The sequence below is a fragment of the Pongo abelii genome, chromosome 18 (assembly GCF_028885655.2).
Source record: "Pongo abelii isolate AG06213 chromosome 18, NHGRI_mPonAbe1-v2.0_pri, whole genome shotgun sequence".
In the NCBI taxonomy this organism is placed as follows: Eukaryota; Metazoa; Chordata; class Mammalia; order Primates; family Hominidae; genus Pongo; species Pongo abelii.
Window position 1 is genome coordinate 31,916,978 of NC_072003.2, and position 9,676 is coordinate 31,926,653.

The following is a 9,676-nucleotide window of genomic DNA, read 5'->3' on the forward strand; positions in this document are numbered from 1 at the left end:
ACTGAATCTCCACAGCTGTGCACGACGAGCACCATCTCCCTGGGGAGGAGAACGGGGGTGTCCCTGTGAGCCCTGCCTCGCCCAACCGCGGGTCCCCTCCAATTACACCCGAGAGCGGGATCCTCACTCCCAGCTTCAGCCTAGCCCCAGGCCCTGCCCCTGAATGAAGTCACGTCCCCTGCACCTGCCCACCTCAGGCCCCGCCTCCAGCCCAGGTACCCACCTGTCCCGGGGACTCCTCTCCCTCCTGCGCTCCATCCGACCCCAGCATGCCCACCAAGACCCCTACGCTGGCCCGCATCCTGGATCATCACCTCTGCCCCAACCAGCATCTCCCCGGAGTTCCACCGCCGAGATTCCCAGGGCACCGGCTCCCTGCCATGCTCCTCCTCTGTGACAGGTTCCATCCCCACCCTGGACTCCCCACCCATGTCACAGGCCTGCCCCTCCCTCTCATCAGGCCTGTGCCCAGTGGGGTCCGCCTCCTTCAGGAAGCCTTCCTCCAGGCACGGAGAGCCTTCCTGTCTCACCCGGAGTGCAATGGCCCGATTTGGCTCACTGCAACCTCTGCTGCTGCCCCCCTGCTCCACCTTTCAAGCGATTCTCCTCCCTCAGCTTTTTGAGTAGCTGTAATTACAGGCACGTGCTAAATTTTTGTATTTTTAGTACAGACGGGGTTTCACCATGTTGGCCAAGCTGGTCTCGAACTCCTGACCTCAAGTGATCCGACCGCTTCAGCCTCCCAATATGTTGGGTTTACAGGCTTGAGCCACCTCGCCAGGCCTGGGCCCTGCCTTTTGTGTGGCCCCCATTGTGCTGCTGGACCTGACAAGCAGGGCTGACAGTGAACCCCACGTAAACGTGGCCCTGATGACGGAGGTTCAGCCCGTAGAGCAGGTAGATGCTGAAGAAGCGCCCCGGCCTACCCACGACTCCTGTGAAACCCTTTGAATTTTAGGAAATTCTCGTTAAACACACTTCTGGTTCAGCACCGACATCAAGAAGAGAGCCTCACCAGCACCTCGAAACCCGCTTTGTCCCTCCCTGGTTCTTCTCACTGGGTGCCCACTATGCTGCAGTCTCACCCATCTGTAGCTGAGCCCAGCAGCCCCTGTAGGACACCTGGCCGAACGGGTCACAGTCCTGCTGGGCTCACTCGGGAGCTGGAGGCTCCCAGGGGCTCCTCCGACAGCCCCAGGGCTGCTCTCTGGTCACTGCACCTGCCTGGGCTGCCACTCTGCTTCCCATCTGCACAGCGGGAGAAAAACTCCACAGAGCATGCTGTGGGCGGGGCCGGCTGTGCAGGGAGCACCAGGTCCTCGCCCTGCCCCCGTCCTCCACACTCCCCCACAGGGACTGTGCCCCTGGCTGCATCCTGCATTTTCCTCCTTTTGTCCACAGGTATGAGGTAGATGACACTGATGAAGAAGGTAAAGCGTGAGTGTCCAGGCCAGGGCAGGGCATGGAGCCTGGGGGCAGCCTAACAGCTGGCAAGGAGCATCCCCACCCGGCCACAGGTTGACACAAGCCCCTCTACCACCAGGAGACACACCCTGAGCTGGCGCCGGATCATTCCGCTGACCCGGTGGAAGGCCAACCCCGAGACAGACCCCGAGGCCTTGTTAGTCAAGGAGAAAACCATGTTCTCAGGGTGCTGCGACCTTGGTGACAGCACGGCCAACACAGTAAGCCTCAGCATTCGCCTGGTCACTGAGCTCATTCAAGCAAAGCTATCTCCAGTAGGGACTTTCCCTTTTCAGAACATGTCCAAAGGGTCAGCAAACTGACCCTTTGCTCATTTTAATAGTAAAAACCACACCCCTGGGTGGAGATTTAAAATGCTAATGAGACATGAGTCCTAGGAACAAGCATGTATAGCAAACGCCCATGTGCACCCAGAGGACCACCCAGAACGTGCTTACTAGTGACGCCTCTTCCCGCCCATTATGAACAGTTGTGTAAGACTCCCATAAAGGGAGTTTTTCTTGCAGTAATCAACACTGTCCCACCCTGACGAGCAGCCCCTTCTGAACTCACTCAAGGTGCATTGTCTATTCTGCACTTAACTTTCAAAATACTGTTTTCTTTTGCAATAAGTTACTCTATGCTGCACTCTTTTGCAGTGTATCTCTTGTTTAAATTATTTTATTATTATTATTGTTATTATTATTATTTTAGATGGAGTCTCGCTCTGTGGCCCAGGCTGGAGTGCAGTGGCCCAATCTCGACTCACTGCAACCTCTGAGTCCTGGGTTCAAGCGATTCTCCTGCCTCAGCCTCCCGCGTCGCGGGGATGACAGGGCTCACCACCACGCCTGGCTAATTTTGCATTTTTAGTAGAGACAGGGTGGCGTCATGTTGGCCAGGCTGGTCTTGAACTCTTGACTTCAGGTGATCCACCCACCTCAGCTTCCCAAAGTGCTGGGATTACAGGCGTGAGCAACTGCACACTGCCTGCTTAATTTACTTTAAACCAGGAAGACGAGAACCCAGGTATCACAACAGCCGTCAAGCTGGGAAGGAGTGTCCCCAGACACAGATTGACACAACCCCCAGGAGACACACCATGAGCTGGCAGTCACAGCCTCCGTGGAAGGTCCACCCCCAGATAGACCCCACGGCCTTGTTCCAGAAGGAGCAGCTCATGTCAGCCCTGTAACCCCAGACCACTTGCTTCTTCCGTGCCCTGATCCATGCGCCCCCACAGCGGGTAAAGCAGCCTCCAGGGGAGAGGTGGAGAGGTCATTGGTGACACCAGGAATAGGCTGATTAGAGAGGCTAGGGGTCCTCTTCCTTGTCCCCTTTGTCCTCATCTCTCAAGCTAATGGGACCTGCCAGCAGGCCTCCCTCTTCCACTCCAGCCCCAAAGGCTACTGTCCCCTTACCAGTGCCCTGGCAGCCTTGGCAAGCCCCAAGTCAGTGCCTTCCCTTCTGCAGCCCCAGGAGAACCAGCTCTGAGACGGGAAACTCCTGCCCTGAGCCCACGGCTCCTGCCCCCTTGTGCTCCTGGTGACATGGGACACAAGCCACCTGAGACCAGGATCCCTGCCTGCCGCCCTCTGGGCTGCCCTCGGTCCTCTGAACACAGAGTCCCTGAAAGGCAGCAGACCCTCCAGCTATGGCCCCCCTGGGGAAGGAGTCAGGACTTCTTCCTCTCCCCACCTTTTTCACTGCTGTGGGCCTCCAGCCACTGAGAAAAGAGCTCCATAGCAGCAGGGACTGGGCCAAGACTTCTTGACCCCAGAGTGAACAATGGTGGGAGTGGCTGAGAGCCCACGGCCCAGAGGCTCCTGTGGTCTAGTCTGGGGGAAGGGGGTGCCTGTCCTGGCCTGGGGGTCTCTGAGCAGCCCCTCCTGTCTGCCTGCCCCACAGCCCCAGGATGACTACTTGGTCCTGTTTGAAGACACCTCCTATGCAGACAGCCGTTCCCCTCCCCTCAATGTGGCCCTGAAGTACGTGGTGGCTTGTAAGGAGCCCAAGAAAAAGTGACACCGCCCAGCAGACTCGCCATCCCCCAGTGACACAGGGCAGGACAGCAGTGGACGTGCTGGGATTAAACACATTCCCCCTCCACTCGTCTCCTGGGTTTTACTTCTCCAGACCCTCTCCCCTCTCCAAACAGGGCAAGTTGAGGAGCTGGAGCGGGCAGGTGGCCATATTTGGCCCCAGTGGGCGATCACTCTTTCAGCTCAGGGTTTGTCTTGGCTTGGAAAAGAGACTCTGCATTGAACACAAATCATAGTTTTGTTGTTGTTGTTGTTGTTGTTGTTTTAAGACTGAGTCTTGCTCTGTCGCCCAGGCTGGAGTGCAGTGGCGTGATCCCGATTCAGTGAAACCTCCACCTCACGGATTCAATCGATTCTCCCACCTCAGCCTCCGTAGTAGCTGGGATTACAGGCGCCCATCATCATTCCCAGCTAATTTTTGTATTTTTAGTAGAGATGGGGTTTTGCCATGTTGGCCGGGCTGGTCTTGAACTCCTGACCTCAAGTGATCTGCCAGGCTGAAGTGCTGAAATTACAGGCATAAGCCACCGAGCCCAGGTCAAACACTAACTTAATTTAATTTAATTATTTATTTATTTTCAAGACAGAGTTTTGCTCTTATGCCTAGGCTGGAGTGAAGTGTCGCGATCTTGGCTCACTGCAACATCCATCCCTGGGTTCAAGCCATTCTCCTGCCTCAGCCTCCGGAGTAGCTGAGGTTACAGGTGCCTGCCACCATGCCCGGCTAATTTTATTTATTTATTTATTTATTTATTTATTTATTTATTTGTTTGTTTGTTTATTTTTAGTAGAGACAGGGTTTCACCATGTTGGCCAGACTGGTCCTGAATCATAATTTATTTTAATTAAATTGTATTTTATTTATTTCTCAAGCAAGTTTCTCCCTGTCCTTCAGGTTTGAGTGGATTAGCCTAGTCAGCCAACTGCAGCCACAACCTCCCTGGCTCAGGCGATCCTCCTGCCTTCACTTGCAAGTACTTGGGACTACAGGTGCCCACCACCACATACAGATAATTTTCTCAAATTTTTGTAGGGACGACGTCTTATGATGTTGACCAGGCTGGTCCCAAACTCATGTCCTCCAGTGATCCTCTGGCCCCAAATTCTCAAATAGCTGGGATTACAGGCATGAGCCACCCTGCCTGGCCCACAATCATATTTTATTCTCTTTTTAAAAATTGATTTTATTTTGTTATTTTTTTTTCAACAGAATCTCACTGTGTTGTCCAGGTTGGTCTCGAACTCCTGGGCTCAAATGATCCACCCACCTCAACCTCCCAAATTGCTGCGATTACAGACATGACCTACCGTCCCTGGCCCTCAATTCATATTTTATTCTTGAGGTGCTTGGTCAGGCTTGATTCTCACACTCCCTCTGCAGTGACCCCAGGAGCCCCTCTCACAGCTCAGAGCGGAAGCTGAGGCTGCAGCCTGCCATCTTCTCTGCATAGTCCGCATCAAAGCGCTCATTCTGCGCCACGGTGAAGGTGGTCTTCCAGTCCCCAGCCATGCCTGGGGGAGGAAGGCAGGGAGCAAAGCTGGAGTCTCATCCCAGGGGAGGCCCCAAGTGCCTATAGGGAGGTTCCAGCTGCTGCTCCCACCCGCCCCAAACCCCCGTGCTGGCTGGCACCCACCTTTCCTCATGAAGGGGGAGATGCTGTGGTCCATGAACTCCCGGGGGACAGTGGTGTAGTTGGTCATAGGGTTCTTCTTCATCTCCTTGAACGACGTGTGCTGAACCATGAGGTCCACGGTCTCCTCTGGCAGAGAGCGCCCCACAAACTCCAGGATCTTTTGAATCTCCCTTTTGGGGTTCTGAGCAGCAGAGGGCTCCTCAGTGGAAGCTCGGATTGCTGATTCAGGAAAAGTAAAAGGGGTCCCCTTCTCTAACCTCAAAGGTGATCTGGCCACTTCTAGAAACCCTGCAGAGCCAACTCCTCAATCCCCGGGGCCCCAGTCCCTGGGGTAAAATGAATTGCTCTCTGCCCTGTGATCCCATCGTGAGCTGGGCTTGGCTCCTATGGGTGAGGACCGGGATGGTCTTCTTCCGTGCCTGTGGCCCTGGGTGGCACACCCTTTGGCAGGGAGTAGCATTAGGACTAAGTTTCTGATCCGTGGCCACCCACGCAGCTGACTCAGGTGTGGGAGATGACAGCTGTGTGGGGCCCGCTGCCAGGTGGGGCCTGTAGTGGGGAGGCCTGGGCCAAGAAGGCAGGATGGGGAATCTGGGCCTACTGTGGGGGCTGCCCATGGAGGGGGCTGGGTGACCTTGGTGGGTCCCTGTGAGGTGCCCGCCCCCAGGAGTCACATGGAGGGAAGTTTCACAGGTGGTCTCACCTCCTTCATGTCTTCATAGAAGAGGTAGAGAACAGGGTGGGTGCGGCTCAGGTCCCACCACTCCTGCACGTGCTGGTACCAGGACCCGTAGCACACTGGAGAAGCGGGCAGGGGGCGCCGACACAGGGTTGCTGTGCGTTGTAGCCACCACCGCTCGGCTCCACACCCTCCTTCCTCCCATCAAACCCACCTTCTCCGGCCATGAACTTCTCCAGGAAGCTGTCCCAGGTCCCAGGCTCAGGGTGCACCTTGGCCATGTGGTAGAAGTGATAGTAGGAAACCGCCACATCCTTCGCGTTGCGGGCAACATAGACCACCTGCAGGGGCAGAGGACTCCACCCCAGCACCATCGCCACATAGCCCGCCCCAGGCCAGCTCATCTCTTGGATTGGCAAAGGAGGAACCTGAGGCTTAGAGGCTGACTTGCTTGAGATCTCACGGCACAGGTAGGGCCGAGCCGGGATCTGAACCCTGCTCAGAAGCAAAAGTCCTGCCTGGTCCCTGAGACATATTCTATAGTAATATAATCTGCATCAATGCATCACGCTCTGTTCTGGACCAAGGCGTGCTCCACCAGCCGTGATGCCACCACCACCAAATTTTGTGGGCTTGTGAGCACCCGCCCTCTACCTTTCTTAGGTCTACACTGAAGAGTCTCATGTTCTTGATCATCAGAGCAAGAAACAGACAGTCCCCGTCCCCCACAGAAGATGAGACAAGGATGGAGGAAGTGAGCCGACTTTCCCAGAAGAACAGGACCAAAGCGGGACTGAGCCGGGGCCTCCTTCCCTGGATTTACATGCCCCACACCTGGACCTTAGCTTTTTCTTTTTATTGTGGGATTTATTTTATCCTATTTTATTTTATATTATTTATTTATTTTTGAGACAGAGAGTCTCAAAAAAAAAAAAAAGACCTTGGTTTTTCTTTTTTCTGTCGCCCAAGTGGGAGTGCACTGGAGTGATAATAACTCACTGCAACCTTGACTCCCAGGCTTAAGCAATCCTCCAACCTCAGACTTTCCAGTAGCTGGAACTACATCGGCATGCCACCATGCCCTGCTGATATTTTGCATTTTTATAGAGATGGAGTCTCCCCATGTTTCCCGGGCTGGTCTGTAACTCCTGAGCTCAAGCGTTTCATCCACCTTGGCCTCCCAAAGTGTTGGCATTACAGCAGTAAGCCACCACAGCTAGCACACTTTTATTTATTTTTATTTATTTATTTATTTATTTATTTATTTATTTATTTTTGTGAGTTTTGCTCTTGTTGCACTGGCTGGAGTGCAATGGTGGGATCTCTGGCTCATCGCAACCTCCTCCTCCCGGGTTCAAGTGATTCTCCTGTCTCAGGCTCCGGAGTAGCTGGGATTACAGGCACCCGCCACCACACCCGGCTAATTTTGTGTTTTTAGTAGAGACAAGGTTTTTCTATGTTGCTCAGGGTGCTTTCAAACTCCCAACCTCAGGTGATCTGCCTCCCTCAGCCTCCCAAAGTACTGAGATTGCGGGTGTGAAACACTGTGCCTGGCCTCACCTTGACCTTCTGATCCAACAGAGTCTGGGGCAGCAGAGCCAGGGGCAGGTGTGTCTTCAGGAGTCGTGGGGCCGGTGTGTCTTTCAAAGTCTCCATCCCTGAGCAGTGGGTCAGGGCAGGTCTGGTAAGCTGAAGCCCCAGCCCTGTCTTCCTCCACTCCCCTTGTCCCCAGGACACAGTCACACACCTGAGGGAGTCCCTGGAGCTTTGAACTCAAGGAAGGGCACCCGCATGAAGATGGGAGCTCGGTGACACTTCTCCAGGTCACCGCCCTGGTAGATCATGTCCAAAATCTGGCTCACCCAGGTGGTGCCTGGAGAGGGAGAGAGATGGGAGGTGAGCAGGCTGAGGGCACGACCTCGATGGCCAAGGTGGGGACTTGCCACCTGGTAGAGGGTGGGTGACCCTCCTCACTTACCAGACTTGGGGTAGGTGCTGATGAGCAGGTCATCAGGCCGGGCCCGGAAGCTCTGCAGGGGCCCCAGTGCCTCTGCAAAGTATTTGATGAGCGGGACCCCATTCACGTACTCCAGTGGCGGGCGGGAGGTGTCCTGGATCAGCTCCATGTTCCTGCGTCAGGGGCCAGAGCCAGGCCTATTCCCTTAACACCATCACAACAGCAAGAAAGTGGAATTCTTGCTTTCAGGGAAGTCACTGAGGCCTAGGGAGGCTGAGTGACTTGCCCGTGCTCACAAAGCCAGTCAGTGGCGGGGCAGGGGCTGAAAACCAGGTCGGGCTCTAATGCGGTGGTTCCCCAGCCTGGCTGCACCTTTCATTCACCTGCAGAGCTGTTCAAAATCCCAGGGCCTGGGCCATGGTGCAGACCAGTGAAAGCACCCTCGTGGGGCAGGAGGCCCAGATATCAGGGTGTGTGAAGGTCTCCAGGAGAGTCCAGCTGCACTGAGGAAGCTCTAGGACCTGCCTGTGCTGTCTCCCTGCCAGCCAGCGCCCTTTGTCTCACCATTTCCTGCTGTGACCCCCAGCCTCCACCCAGTGGGCTCCTCTCCCCAGTGCTCCCCTCCTTGAGCCCCTCAGCCCCTTACATGTGGAAACCTCCCAGGCCAGCCAGGCCTGTGATCCACTTGCCAAGCCACAATGCATCTGGGCTCCAGGACAAACACGCCCATTGAGGAACTGAGCTGCTACTAGGGGCCAGAGCTGGTGTGGGAATGAACAAAACTCTGATGACTCAGCAAAAGCACAGGCCCAGGCAGGGTGGCTCCCACCTATAATCCCAGACCCTAAGGAGGCCCAGGCCAGGAGTTGGAGAACAACTTGGGGCAGCATTGCAAGACCGCATCTTTTAAGATCTTTTAAAAATATTCTTAAACATTAACCAGGCAGGACGGTGAGGGCCTGAAGTCCTAGCTACTCTAGAGGCTGAGGCAGGAGAATCACTTGAGCCCAGGAATTCAAGGCTGCAGTGGCCAGGATCCCACAGCACTCCAGCCTGGGTGACAGCAAGACCTGGCCTCCCCCCCACAAAAAAAAAAAAAAAGAAGAAGGGAGGGGGATTCACACTGGCCGGGGTTGTTTGAAATGGGATATCCATGGGGAAAGGGCAGGGATTGCAGAGGCCTCGGCTTCTGGAATGTTGGAGCCAGAAGCTGAGCAGGGTGAGGGTGCCCTGGGCCATTCCAGTGTGTCACTCACCTGAGCTCTCGGGAACCTGGCCTTGTGCCCTCCTCGCCTGCAGTGGCTGAGTGTGGGTGCTGTGTGGGGAATGCAGGGGTGTTGTCTGTGCTGAGGGTTTCCTAGGTCCAGTGTGGGAGGGATCTGGAGCCAGGGACGGACTTAGATTTGCTTCCGGAAGGAAGGGGTGGGGTTGGGGGTGGGGGAGCTTCTCCATTACCCTCCTTAGTTTGCCAGCTACAGACAAGCTTAAAGTGATCTCCAAAGCCATGACTGAGTTTGCTGTGTAGAAAACAGAAGAATGAAAGGGGAAAGAGCCCAATGGTGGGTTTGTTTTTGTAGGTTTTGTTTTTTCCGTTTTTTTTTTTTTTTTTTTTTTTTTTTTTTGAGCTGTCATGGGGCTCCTGACCTGCCCCTGAACTCCAACAGACAAGCTTTCTCTAATTGACCCAGGCAAGAGAGGGGAGGGATTGGAGGAGAAAGATGGGATAGGCAGGCCCGGGAAAGGTCACCTACCTGCTGGCTCCAGGCTAGTCTTGAAGGCGCCAGGGGTTCTGGCCCAGTGCAGCCCACAGGCCCCCAGCAGCCCATGCACTCCAGGCTCTGACCACAAGGCCAGTCTGGAGGGATGTGTGTGGGCAGAGTGAAGGAGCAGGGGTAGAGCA

At 55.0% G+C, this 9,676-nt stretch overlaps 1 protein-coding gene and 1 long non-coding RNA gene across 3 annotated transcripts; one reads left to right on the forward strand and one right to left on the reverse strand.

The window, feature by feature from the left end:
- The first annotated feature begins 598 nt into the window (after positions 1-598).
- On the forward strand, positions 599-3,669 carry LOC129050739 (uncharacterized). Its single transcript, XR_008514466.2, has 3 exons — positions 599-1,430; positions 1,544-1,685; positions 3,373-3,669. It is a non-coding gene; the product is annotated as an uncharacterized LOC129050739 (long non-coding RNA).
- Positions 3,670-4,664: 995 nt separating this feature from the next.
- Positions 4,665-9,195, reverse strand: LOC100460203 (sulfotransferase 1A1). 2 transcript variants are annotated; one of them, XM_009250602.4, is made up of 8 exons: positions 9,033-9,195; positions 7,798-7,980; positions 7,567-7,692; positions 7,380-7,477; positions 6,034-6,160; positions 5,844-5,938; positions 5,141-5,321; positions 4,665-5,018 (listed from the first exon to the last, which is right to left on the reverse strand). In XM_009250602.4, the coding sequence occupies exons 2-8, from the start codon at positions 7,943-7,945 to the stop codon at positions 4,906-4,908; spliced, it is 888 nt and encodes a 295-aa protein (XP_009248877.1). In that variant the 5' UTR covers positions 7,946-7,980; positions 9,033-9,195; the 3' UTR covers positions 4,665-4,905. The 2 variants fall into 2 exon arrangements, with proteins under 2 accessions (XP_009248877.1, XP_009248878.1); XM_009250603.4 differs by having other exon boundaries at positions 7,798-7,949; positions 9,033-9,191.
- Between the last annotated feature and the right edge of the window lie 481 nt (positions 9,196-9,676).

What these genes read in the sequence shown, in the direction of transcription:
- LOC100460203 (XM_009250602.4), bottom strand. Translation starts at nt 7,945, where the DNA reads ATGGAGCTGATCCAGGACACCTCCCGCCCGCCACTGGAGTACGTGAAT. An exon ending in TCTATGAAGACATGAAGGAG is followed by an intron (nt 5,322 to 5,843) that starts GTGAGACCACCT and finishes TCTGCTGCTCAG; the next exon opens with AACCCCAAAAGGGAGATTCA. An exon ending in CTCCCCCTTCATGAGGAAAG is followed by an intron (nt 5,019 to 5,140) that starts GTGGGTGCCAGC and finishes TTCCTCCCCCAG; the next exon opens with GCATGGCTGGGGACTGGAAG.